The sequence below is a fragment of the Lepisma saccharinum genome, chromosome 20 (assembly GCF_977018435.1).
Source record: "Lepisma saccharinum chromosome 20, izLepSacc3.1, whole genome shotgun sequence".
NCBI lineage: Eukaryota > Metazoa > Arthropoda > Insecta > Zygentoma > Lepismatidae > Lepisma > Lepisma saccharinum.
This window is the reverse complement of record NC_139248.1, coordinates 35,821,613-35,835,523: the sequence shown is the minus strand read 5'-3', so window position 1 is coordinate 35,835,523 and position 13,911 is coordinate 35,821,613. Positions and strand designations below refer to the sequence as shown.

The window sequence follows — 13,911 nt, the reverse complement described above, 5'->3', positions numbered from 1 at the left end:
ACGGAAAAGGAAAATCTAGTGGAATATGTAAAACATAATTAACAAATCGGAACGGTTCGTTGCAATATCAGAGGAGATGCAGTGGGAAGGTTCCAGATATTCACGAACCGAAACGCCGTTCTAACAATTTTCCTTATCTTACTCACTAAACTAATGTAAATCCAAAAACAGCTAAAATGCTTATAGAATAATTTGTGAGCCTTTCTAGTATCGACGATATTCATAAGAAAAATGTGCACAGATTCAAGACAAGAATATATATTTTTTTATTCAAGCATTCATATTTTGTCTTGAATTTGTTAGGGCGGGCAATCGGGTGAGCAGAAGAATGTTTGTGTGGGCGCTTGCCCACCCACGCCCACCCGTCGCGCCGTCCCTGCGAATTGCTTGATACGCACCCACTTATTGTATCATTTTAAGTGTTTAATATGTTTAATATGTTAATTGTCTATGATGACGTAATTTGCTTTGTTCAATTGGGTAGTCTGTTATGGTTATGGACTAACCTTAAAACATTTGATTGTGGGTAGTGAGGTGAGAGATATTATGAATGTTGATGGATAATGGTAGTGATTTTGGAAATGTGAATGTGTTAATTTGAGTAGTCAAGAAAAATTATGATCTTAATACAATTTTGTTTTGTAATAAGGAGTTTAATTGGGAGTGGAAGTGTAATATATTAACATTAACTGACATCTAAATATATTTTTTGTGTGCGAGAGTTAGTAAGGTTTACGTAAACATATCCTTATCTGATTTCCCACAAGCTGAGGGCTTCAAAGTAGGCTGATAAGTTTCATGCTCGCCGTCGAGGAATAAAAGTAAGGTGATCCATTGAGAATAAACCGAGGAACGTAACATGCTGCGTCATCACTAATTTATTTACCGTCGTAGAAATAAGATGCAGCTATTGATCCAGATTCCATCAAGATGTCATCCAGAGTTTCAGACGAACTGACATCAAATTAACATTATTACAGGAACTATCCTTTGTTGGTGAACTTTCTTTGTGAACATGATCTTGACCCCAATGTCAATGTTCACTTCTTTCCAAAATGATGAACACCTAACATATTTTTTTTTCACAGTGTGAACAGTGATATTTTTTTCTTCAAGTTTTTCAACAGTGTTTACATGAGTGCTCGTCATGAGATCGACATATTTGTGTTTTTTTTGTTCCATTTCGCTTCAATTTTGTGTACTAAATTTTCCATTCTGATACAGTGCAACTTAATGTGAGATTACGTGACAAATATGCTTATATATGAATATTCACCGACTTTCACTTATAGCTGCCGTTAGCGACGTGTCGCAACATATACGAGGTGCATTCATTTATTGGTGGATGATTTTACTACATTAAGTCGTCATGCATATGACACACAGATAATTAAAAAGTCATTGCTGCAACTCAAACGAAAATGACACAGAAATCTGATTACATTCAGTAAACGTCAGAGAGATGCTGGTAAAAAGCAATGGTATAGCGCGAATCACAGAAATGTAGAGTTTACACTACGTACAACACGAGTTGAATTTAAAGTGTTAAAGCAATTTATCTTAGTAATTTCAAAGAAATAGGTTTTCAAGGCTTAATAAATTTTTGAGCTCGACTTCGCGACCCACCAAACGCTCCCTCGGGACCCAGCAGTAGGTCGCGCCCCGTAGGTTGAGAGACGATCCTCTATAGCATGCTACAAATTCGCTCTCTTCACTAGAATGAAGAGCTATATATATATATATATATATATATATATATATATATATATATATATATATATATATATATATATAAACATCTACTTCATAAAAGTGTATTGTGTGAGATATATACAGTGTGTACCAAAAGTGATAGCGCAAACTGAAACGGTGAAAAGTACACGATGGTATGGAGAAGCAAAAATGTCTCAGTAAACATGTCCCAAATGAAACGTTGCGAGATAATTGCGAATGCATGGTTGCTATTCGCCACTGGCTTGATTGTTTGTGCGCATCGTACGCTTGTCACTTTCCAAATGACATGCCTGTTGTGGCTTCCGTCCTATTTGTTTACAACTCCCCCTTTCGGGTGTTGCCATATCAAAAATGAACTCTTCTCTCTAAGGATAAAAATCTCTAGGGGTGTGCGGGACAGAATTTTTTGGGTCGGGACGGGATCGGGACAGGAATTTTTTTTGAATCCCAACATTCGGGACGGGAAAAATTTGCTATTTTTCGACTAAGTCGGGAAATTCTCGAGACGGAAAACGCTCGAAATTTCCGGAAGCTCTGAAAATCTCGAATTCTACACGTCATTTTTTCACCTTAAGTGATTGTTTTTGAATTTCTGGAATAAAAGCAAACAATTTCCGTTAAGTTCCAGATACTTGCAATGCAGAAAACGTCGAGAATTAACGATTTTTTAAAAGGATCATTCGGGATCCCTAAAAGTCGGGAAGTCATTTCCCGTAGTCGGGATCGGGACGGGAAATTTTCTTTCCGATCCCGGTCCCGACTTCTCGGGATCCCGCACATCCCTAAAAATCTCTTTAACTTGGTTAACAGCTAAGGCTATAAAGGGGCACTCAACACATAACAAGGAAAAAACACAGGGCAGCACACGACCTTACAGACACTAGCGTACGCAGGATATTTTTTCGAGGGGTGGGGCTGGAACTGTTAAGATTGATAATTACATAGCTGTGTTCTAGAAGGAAAGGGGTACACAATAAAATATATTTTTTTAAAAAATTGACATTTTTAATCTTCGTTTTAAAAGTTGTTCAAAGACAAAAATCGTAAACTGGGGTAATTTTAAGGGCGAGGGGGCTGCACTTGTCATTTGTTTTCCGAGTTCTTTACGGCTTTCAGTTGATAATTTTCAGTTTCTCAAAATTTCTGTTCAGTTTCCCACGCCAGTGCCCACAGACGGTTACACTGACAGACAATAGGCTCAAACACCAGAGCCTCATTGGTCTGCAGAAATGCAATTTACCTGGGTGTGTAACGTGGAAGTGAAGTTGACATTTGGGTGCTCATGGGATAATCATCCATTAACCTCCTCCCCCTTCCGCCCCACAAATAATTAAGAGCTACATAGATGTACTGTATATGATGCCTCCTATTACAAACAATCGATTATGTTGCCAATGCTTCAAAGATGCTGATTTCCTTATTGCCCGGATACTTCCAAATTCCCAGATTACCGGATTTTCCCTTCTTACAAACACACATATTATTATGGGCTTGAGTACTTATTTTTGCCACGTGATGAAAAAGATATGCGTCAGTATACGTTATTAATATTTTTATCTTTTAATTCGCGTTCAAGTGAAAAAATATCCCTTGATGTTGTAATCTTTATCCTTTTGCAGTGGCGTGGAAAGGGGTGGGCGAAGTTGGCTCCGCCCGGGTCATAGCGTCTCATGGGGTTGATACAAAAATGTATTAAATAGAAGTGAATATATGGAAGAAAAATATGGAAAAGGCTATTTTTTGTAGGCCATAAAATTAAAACATGCTGCTTTTATCTGGCTTGAAATTCTAGTTAAACGTTATAATACGTCAAATCATGGTTCTAGGCCTAAGGGGTCCGGAAAAAGTAAAATTATTATTATATTTCCCATGTGAAACATTTACGGAAAAATTAACGATAACTTGCGTTCACACTTTTACCCATTTATTCTTTCCTCGAATAGAAAGCAATGTGTCTTGTATTTTCTTCTTTCTCTCGATCTTGTACTCTCGATTATAATATGCTAACAATAAAGCGCCTCCAACTGCCACGAAGCATGTGCGAGGCATTTAAATGCTTAGGTTGTTTGCAACTCAAGAAGGCAATGGATAAGATAAGCAGTCATGTCTTTTGACATGTGTACACATAGCAGACCCGTCTATTTCCCTGTACTTTTTGACACAAGGTGTAGTGCAGGTGTATCCCAGTGTCAAGCTGGTGTAAGGAAATAAGGATAGCGGTGTTCAAGTTCAGAAGATTTAACAAATGCCTGTCTTCTGCTTTAAACGTTCATTTGATTAGTTAGTACGCACCACGTGGCCATACACCACACATTACATCGCTCTGGAACGTAGTGCAAACGGTGCAGACATCAAATAAACGAAGTAGACTGGTCGGTGTTGCACCTTGTAACCAACTATAGGTATTTTCTACTCTTACGGCGGGCGCTCTATATGCTGGCAAGGGAAGTGGGGAGCGGTGAATACGGCGCAGACCAACCAGACTACAGCGCTGGCACCGAGGGGAGGACCTACTACGTGCACTCGTTCTACAGGCTGCTGCGTTTCATATTGCGCTTGATTGATCGCTTCCCCGCTCTCCACTTCCCTTCCCAGCATATAGAGCGCCCGCCGTAAGACTGGAAAAGAACTATAGACGCATGGGCGGAGAGAAGTGCAGCGAACTAGACGGGGTTAGCGTACGTGTACAAGTTCATAGAAGATTGTGTTTGTGTGCTTGTTGTATTCACATTAGATTAATATTTAATTTTTCATTCAGGGATCCTGGCTGAAAAGGACAAGGAAGCTCTCACTTTCACCAAAATAGCCGACACGCTTTCCTTCCTAGCTCAGGCGATTGGTCTCCTGGTATGGACCCTGCTTGACGAAGATCCGAACTCGTATCTGATACCAATAGCTGCAATCATGATATCTTGCGGATGGTGGGAGAACTACATTTCTAAGCAACCTTCAAACCGTAAGTTTTTTCACCTATCCCTGTTCGTGTAGCAAGTCCAGTTGGTTGATGAATATAGTCCAAGAAAGCAAAATCATATGAAAAATTTCATATATATAGTTGGAATTTATAATATAAATCTGGTTGATGAAAGATCTTAAATTGGAAATCTTAAGTGCATGTGACGTAGCATCAATTAATAAAATACGAAACACGATGTAATTTAATACATTTAACATGTTAAAGAACAATTTCTTGAAAATTTTACTTTACTTTGTTTCTTTGAGTTTGGTTTCAAGTCCACTTTATGCACAAATAGGCTAATCGGTACTGGGCCTCCAGTTTACAATGGAAACCCAACCTATATGCAAAGTGCCTCCACTGGGTGTGAAACCCTTGATCCAACGATTGCAAGGCGACTCCGTTATCACTACGTCATCGAAGAGGCATTAATTCTACTTTATGAAATATAAAAAATGTATATACGAGAGTCGGCTAAAAAGTTTCTGGCCTGAGGGGGAAGGAGATGTGGTAGCGAGCTGAAATTTTATGTGCGTTCTACATAGTCCCCTTCTACTTGAATGCACTTTTCCCAGCGTTGCTCCAGTTTCTCTAACCCACTGAAAAAAGTTTCGTCCTGGGTGTGTAACCAGTCATTAACAGCATCTATAACATCATCGTCTGTGCGGAAATGCTTGCCCTTCAGGTGTGTGTGTCTTAATGGCAGAAGTCGAAATGATGACACCATGTTTCATCCTAAGTCACAATCCTGTTCAGAAAGTCTTCGCGGTCTGCACGCATGCGTTGCAAATGTGCAGCTGAGAGCTTCACTCGTGTGCGTTTTTGGTCAAATGTCAAATCTCGTGGAACCCAATGCGCAGCCACCTTGCGCATTTCCAAATGATCACAATTAATGACATGCACGCGCTCCTTCGAAATGCCTAAACGTGTTGCAATAGTTGGTTGCGTCAGTCGGCGATCCGCCATGATCATGTTATGCACTTTCGTGATGTTGTCGTCGGTGGAAGCAGTCCGCGGGCGCCCGGTTCCAGGTTCATCACTGAGTGACTGTCGTCCACGTTTCAATTCATTCACCCACACCTTCACTATTGCATAGGATGGGGCATTGTCCTCTAAGGTGTTTTGCATGTCCTCATGAATCTGTTTGCCCGTCCAACCCTTCAGGAAGAGGTACCGAATCACTGCCCGATCGGCGATGCGCTGCTCATTGATCCTGGATCACAATTCCACCTGCTGAAAAGGAACGGCTCAACATTAGAACATGTAACCTCGTAGGGTATCCATATAAGGACTACTCTCTAACATACAAAAATTTCATGAAGCAAAAAATGCTTCCTTCTGGGTCAGGCCAGAAACTTTCCAGCCGACCCTCGTATATTACCATTGCAGTGAAACTCCATGTGGTTAAATGACAATTGAAAAATTTCGAGAAATGTAGAAGAATTATAAAAGAATCCACATCAAATCAGATAGTGTCCAATTTTCACTCGCAAAGGAGAAGGATTTGGAACAGCCCCTTAACTGTTGTTTCTGTATACTGAGAGACTATATGTCTATGCACTGAAAGGCTTCTAAGTCGACCTGCGTAACGGAGTGGTTAGAGCGGCGCGCTATGGCACCAGGTGTACCGGGTTCAAATTCCGGCCTGGGTTCATTGTGAGTTTCTTCATCAATTTCATATCACAACTCACAGTGGCGTGTGCTGAGCCCAAGACCTGGGCTATCTCACTATAACACTAACGGCAGCAGGTTTCCAACTTCTAAGAATTCAGGTTGCCAACTTCTAAGAATTCAGGTTGCCAACTTTTACGAATTCAGGTTTCCAACTTTTACGAATTCAGGTTGCCAACTCCTAAGAATTCAGGTTGCCAACTTCTAAGAATTCATTTTGCCAACTTCACAATCGCCATTATCTTCTTATTGAAATTAGATTTATTCACAGTTTCTAATCGATGTTTGTTCTGTATTTTACTCTTTAGGCTCCAAGCACGCATATAGCCTATCTAGCCTAGAATATACGTTCCTGACAACTCACCTTCATCTTCACGATTAGCCAAAAGTGACAGAAAAACGAAATAAAATTTACCAAATGAACGCATCAAGATGTCTAAGTTTAGTAGGCTATAAAAAACAGGCAGCTCTTTTTATTATTATGCAAGTATAGGTACTTTGAAACGCAATATTGATTTTCATTTGAAAAATTTGTCCACTTTGTTAAAGCATTTGGTCGGTGTTCAGGCCGAACGATTAAAATTTCCTTTCACTGCCAACATACTATCAGCCGGTAGAGGTGATACAAACTCACTTCAAATAAAAAAGGGTTCATGATACAAGTAACGTTTCCTGCTTTCAAATATCATTGAATATTGAAAGAAATGCTAAGGGTGGTTGAACTATTGAGATAGTGACGCAGACTGAGCGTTCAAAATATTTGGGGGAGGAGTATTTTTCATTAAAATATATTAAAATTCAACATGTGTCTTACCGGTATATATTTTTCTAAAACATAGTTTTGCAAAGTTTATAACTTGGCATCATGCTGCTATATGTGTGATGAGGCGGGGGAGGGGTGAGTTCGGATATATTTCCTCAGTAATTAATTTACTTTAGCTGGTTCTAAGTCACTTTTGCTACTAAGTGCACGGAATTTAATCTGTTATATGAACAAAAGAAAGAATTTAGGGAGGGGTGCAGATCAAATAAAGTTTTCAGTAAAGCTAAAAAATAGTGACTTTCTGTAATTAAACACTTTATGGGAATTATGACATGATCTGGAGGTGACGCACCATTGGCCTTGGGGGGTTGGGAAGCGATGAGCACCCCTGCTGTGAAGTGGACTGGGCTAATATTACCTATGAGTCACACCTAGAAAAATAGTGATATAAGTGTATGAAAACGTGCATCAAACCTTGGGATATATGTAGAATGTTCGGGAAAAGGCACATAAGTCACAAACTGCGATTTGCTGTTCACTTTGTTGAAGTCCCACTGAATCAATTAAATAGAATTTTATTAGTATAATTTTACGAGCATGGGCATGTGTATAGATTCTAAGAGTGGTCATCCAACGTGTATCATGTCTATTAATATTTGCTATTAAAAGAATTAACATAATTAACTGTCAGCTGTAAAATTGAATTTTTGTCTCACGTGTTTTTTCCCGAACAGCCTATACTCTGTCCCGGGTATCTCTGGAGCAAGCGAACGAAAACAAATCTCTGCCAAGTAGTGACGCGAGACGACTCCACCAATGAACACATGGTAGGGAACGGGCGTGGGGTGGGGTAGGAGCAACAGCAGTTACCAGCCTTCGCAGCTGCGTGTACTGCTTCGCTTTGCCCACTCGATACCCCTCCCCTTCTCTTCCGCTGCGCGCGGCCTGGCTCCACAGATACCGGGGATAGAGTATAGGTATACTCTGTCCCAACTAACTCTGGAGCAGGTGAACGAAAACAAGTCTCTGCGCAAGTTGTGACGCGAGACTGCTCCACCAATGAACACGTGAGAGGAGTGAAATTGCGTGGAGTGGGGGAAAGCGACTGCCTTCCCATCAGCGTCTACTGCTTCGCTCTGGCCAATCGATTTCCTCCCCTTCTCTGACGCTATGCGCTGCCTTGCTCCACAGTTAGCTGGGACAGGGTGTACATCCGATTAAGTTTAAGGACTTAAGATTATATTGTAATTTTGAAAGTATCCTGTGAGTCGACTGATACATTTAAGTAAGTAATGTTGTATTCGTGAAACATTTTGATTCTTATACAAACATTGATGTGGGTAAATATTCAGTTGAAGCTACAACTACTCCTCTACAGATATTTTATTTCTCACAGACACGCGCAGAATTAAAACACTCTGTATATTAACTTAAAGTTAAGATGAGAATTGTTGTTGAACCTTTGTTTTCTCATAGGCTGCCTGGGATTCCTGGCCAGAATAAAAGAACGCCTAGATAAAACTCGCTACTTCGTGTCGATGTTTGTCTCCATCTGGAAGATGCTGTGCTTCTTCTGCCTCATGCTGATCATCCTGTACATGCAGGGAGAGGATGTACCTAACCTCTTCTCTGACTTCTCTGCTGGATTCTCGCCTCATCCTATTGAAATCAGAGCTGTAAGTAACTTCTTTCTTTAGTTTGGGTTCCCAATAGAATCGGATGGTTGAACTCACGTGTAGGTTACTTGTTAGGGCTCTCACCCTTCGTGCCAGCAGTTCCGGAATAGTTTCCCGGTGCGGTCTTCCTTTCCTAGCAGAAGAAAAAGAGACGCATTAACAGCGGCAGCATACAGAGCGAAGAAACAAATGGAAATATCACAAAACCAGGGTTCGAAATCCTGGGGGGACAGGGGGATTTTCCCCCACCAACAATCTTGGCCTCAGAACCCCCCCACCAAAAATTTCCGGGGGGACGATTTTGTTACAGCAACAAAACATACGGATTAATCAGTTTTGACTTCAAGTATATTTTACTAAGAATAATATCGAAAACACACACAAAGTAGTGCGGGTGTGAGTGTTGAATGATTCCTATTCCTCTCTCTCTCTTTCTCTCTCTCTCTCTCTCTCTCTCTCTCTCTCTCTCTCTCTCTCAAATCTACACCAACAACAATATGCACAGTAGAAGTGAAACGAGAATGCAATACAAATATAATTATGATATTCGATTGATTTATATTAATAGATAGCAAAACTAAACAAAAACTTATGCATAATAAAACTACAGTATTTGAACTATTATTGTAATTTATTGACATCTTTAACGAGTTAGTAGTAAAGAAATTATAAATATCTGATAGGTACATAAAAGGATGTGAAATTAATTTCTTTATATGTATTTAATACTAATGTTTTTAAATATTCAGTAATTTACTTTCATATTTAATAATATTACAAATATGTATCATAAATTTCATATAGCGGTACATATGTATATTTTCTGTGTGTAGACTACGATCTTCCTCCCCCACCAATCTTCAATGATTTCGCATCCTGCACAAAACATGCTAATTAAATATCTCTTAAAAAATAAACAGTACATCTACATGAGTGTAAACATGTCCTAAATCCTGAAGCATCAGCATTTACACAAACACCCTTTTCACCCTCTGTAATCACCTCAAAATCATGCAATATATCATCATATATCCACACCAAAAAGTAACTCCTACTTCCCTTATTTTATAACCAGTGAAGGTGGAACAAGATCCTAGCAAACATCTCCTAACAAGCGAACATACAGAAAACAATAATCTAGACACCCTACTCCAAAACCCAAGGACAAAGAAAAATAAATGTACCATCTGAGATACTTGAAGACATTGAAATATACATAAACAGAGAAGACAAAGGAAAAATAAAGAACGAAGATTGAGCCCGGCATGAAATTCGACATACCAAAAATTATTGTAAAACAAGAAACATGTAATCCAACATATATATTGAGAAATCACAAGACTCGAAGAGAATGAAATCTCAAACAGCATTTAGGCTATTGATTAGGAACAAAGATAATGAAGGGAAAACTTTAATCTTTCCATATTCCGAAGCAGTGGATAGAATCTTCCTAAAGTCAAATAACATACCGACGGGGAACTTTCCGTATTGGTAGCAGAAGCTTTCTCCCGGAGGGACGAAGAGCTCATGCTGGAAGATGTCTATGCAGACTATGCCAGGGCATATGGGAGAGTGGTGTTCCTGTCAAAATTAGAATACCCAAAATGCTACCAACAGGTAAGACACCCGTAGCTAATAAACCGATACGCCTCGCACGAATCAACGCTTGTAGGTCTAAATTGGCTGTGTGTGAAATTAAGCAATTTGCGGAGCAAGAAGATATAAGAAGATACAACACGTTTCTAATTTTGTACAAACATGTCATGAATCGTTAACAACATACTAAGTAATCTTCGACCCTTCAATTTTTCCTTGTCAGGCCGAAAACTTTTCAAACCACCCTTGTACAAAGATAAGCCAAAGTTAGCTACGCAAAATATCTGCTCGTAACATGTATCTTAATTATATGAATATTAGAACTTTATTTCTATTTTTTAACAAACATTCGTTTTGCTCCTTTTTGCTGACACATATAGAAAACTAATGTATACGAAAAATAAATATTTTCCACACTTTATTTTCATTCCACTACTTATGATTCATTCGACTACGGCAGTGTTTCGTTGGAAGCGGCCCCGGCGTCCACCCAGCGTCGAATAACATGGGTACCTGGGGGAAACCCTGGGGGGTAAAGGCGGTCAGGGGCGTGGTGCTGATCACATCACCCCCAATCACGACCGGATCAAGAAAGTGTGGGGCGTTACCCCCACACCCCCTATACGCCTTCATGGCGTGGTGCAAAGCACAGGGGAAAACTTTACCTTTTTTTACGGCAGTGTTTCTCAACCGCCGGGTCGCTGCCCGATCCAGATGCTGGACCGCGAAAGTTTCTCCTAAAGTTTTGCGATTTGCAGCCAGCTAGCAACCATCTGGAATGATGACCTTTCGTTCTGGTTTTCACTGCAATAACAAGAAATCCTTTCGCTACAATGACGATGACGGATCTAACAATCTAATGGGGTTACGCTTTGTGGGACAGTACGAGGAAAACACTTCCAACATCTCCTGTGACAAAAGTGCGTGATTGCTTTACTTGTAATTGTGAAATATTTAAATTAAAATATATCCACGTGCTTAGTTTTGCCGGCAAGCGGCGTGCTTCTAGCCGTTACACACAGGATTAAACATCTGGGCGCGCTGAGGGGGCGCGGAATAAAATTTAGGGGGTGCGATATTGAATAAAGAGAGCACGAAATATGCATGCATGTTTTAGCAGAGGCGCATCCACGAATTTTTGTGGGGGGCAAGTACCAGGATAAACGTTCCAATAATAATAATAATAATGGCATTATTAATAGTAGTAGTAGCAACAGTAGTAGTAATATCAAATACGTTATTATCCTCGTAAATCACGCAAAAAAGGGGAGAAGTCTGTGATAAAGTATTTGCGTTGGACAAACGATTTGAAATTTTCCTTCAACACGTTCAATTTCACATTAGCTAATAATTGAAATCAAGCACCTTGTCTTTAAAGGCAGAAAATGCATGACGAATATAACTCTTTTGTACATATGACATGTATAGCTTTCATGTGCAACATAAGTTTTATACATAATATTATGCAACATGGAGCGACGTAAAAAATAAGAAAATACATATGCAACATGTTAACACTAAATTGTGTACGTATTCAAACTTTCTTTAATACATATACAATTATTTAAATTCATTACCTAATCAATTCATCCGCCTCATAACAAACCAACAGTAAAAATGATATAAATCTCTCAAATGTGCGCGCTCCTTTTCATCCAAACAATTGTTCATGCATTTAAGACCAAACTGGTAAGCAGTAACAGTCTGAAGTACATAGTTGATCTTACTTCTCTCTCTGGTAATTCACAATGCATTACAGAAAAGAATGATATTGCTGGCTCCCCTCGCAAGAAAATTTTAGATCCAGTTTATTGTAAACTGAAAACAATATTAATTTAATAGAGTGCCCCATTCTCTCTTTTATAACGTTGTAATTTAGATTGTTCGCGCCCCCTAGCTACAGCTCTGAACTTTTACGAATTTACGAAAAACAATTTTACGACATGTATTTTTTTTTTGCATATAATTTGAAATCGAGGATAGCAATTACCTCTCTGTGTCCCCCTGCAGGTGCCCTTGGCCGTCTGGAAGAAAACAAAGAAATTCATGAAAACTAATTCCATCGTGAGTGTCATTTTGTCCTGCTACTCTTAGATTCTACTAGCCTTGCTTTCCTTTTTTTTTTACTTCGTTTGCCCCCTTGCTCTGCCATAGAACTCATTTTCGACCAAGGTTAGGGGGTAATGCCCTTTGCCCCCACTGTGGTTGCGCCACTGGCTATCTTCCGTCTGCCCCAGATGCTGCGGTGTCATGACAAAATGAGAAGAGCACGGCAGCTTCATCTTTGTTAAAATTCCCTTCTGCCGCACTATACCCATCAGGGAACTGTAACAATTCTTCGCGAACTTTGGGCTCTTCGACAAAGTCTGAAATGGTACTTTACTAAACATGTTACGTGGAACATATAGAACGTATTAACAGGTAAACTACCCGTCACAGTACATCTCGCGATAAATAATTTCCTGAACACGACCTGATGATATCTTGAAAGCACCTGAATTTTTTTTCCAGTGCGACTTGGATTGAGTGATTGTTTGGTGATCTAAGTCCACTTTTATGCACAGTAAGGCTACTCGGGACTGGGCCTACAGTTTAAAGTGCGATCCGAACTACTGTGTGCCTCCACCGGGTATCGAACCCTGGACCCCTTGATTACAAGGCGACAACGTTACCACTGCGCCATCCTGGAGGCCCAGTGCGAATTGGAGAAAAGAGGAACAACAAGTAGGTGGACAATAAAACCGTTTAACAACAATGCCAAAAGAGGAACTCACTGAGCTGTAGGCAAATATCGAAAAATACAGACAGGCTACTTAAAACAAAAGAAGAAACAATTCTTAACAACAATACTGACGAAAGAAAAGACAACAGCCTCTGATCTTTATAGAGACTGCCGACAGTACAGGAAAGGCTTCTCTTTCAATGCTTGGTTGTTTTCACTACAATACCTAACATTTGTGTGCTCAATGCGACTATGACATATGACACTGTAAGAGTTAATGTTTTCAATATATGTTTTGAATAGGGGGTGCTGAAGGAAGGTGCGGATGGGTGGCGCAATAACCAAATGTCCCCAATAACGAAACACACACCCTCACGTTGTTTCCACGCTACGCTATCCTATATGCATGCATGCAGCAATGCTACACAGGATCGCGGTTGCCTGTGTCATTTATTTTATTTCATTTATTTTGTGTTGGGGAGGTTCAAGTGGTGAAAGTGGAAGGGTAAATCGACAATGTTTTAACAATACCAAATGTCCTAAAATCAGATATTTTGATTTGAAATAACCGAACACTTTGAAGGACATCTCTGGAAATCAATAAGGTGATTACGTATTGTGAATTTATGATTTACCGTAACTACAATTTGGAAAATACTGTTGCCGAGGTTGAAGCGAGGATTAGATATTCTTTGAAACTTTTTCCCGCCTGACTTAAAATGGTTACCATCCTCAAGGATGTTGACGTGTCTCCCACCTAACTTTTAGGATCTTTCTGTTAACCCATATATAA

At 39.7% G+C, this 13,911-nt stretch overlaps 1 protein-coding gene across 1 annotated transcript in view; it reads left to right on the top strand.

Moving 5' to 3' along the window:
- The window catches only part of LOC146003421 (chitin synthase chs-2-like), a 191,233-nt gene that overhangs the window by 77,125 nt on the left and 100,197 nt on the right, over positions 1 to 13,911 (top strand). The window contains exons 4-6 of the mRNA XM_083141704.1: positions 4,493 to 4,690; positions 5,488 to 5,502; positions 8,601 to 8,800. Of these exons, the coding sequence (XP_082997830.1) occupies positions 4,493 to 4,690; positions 5,488 to 5,502; positions 8,601 to 8,800 (413 nt within the window). The remainder of the gene's footprint in view (positions 1 to 4,492; positions 4,691 to 5,487; positions 5,503 to 8,600; positions 8,801 to 13,911) is intronic.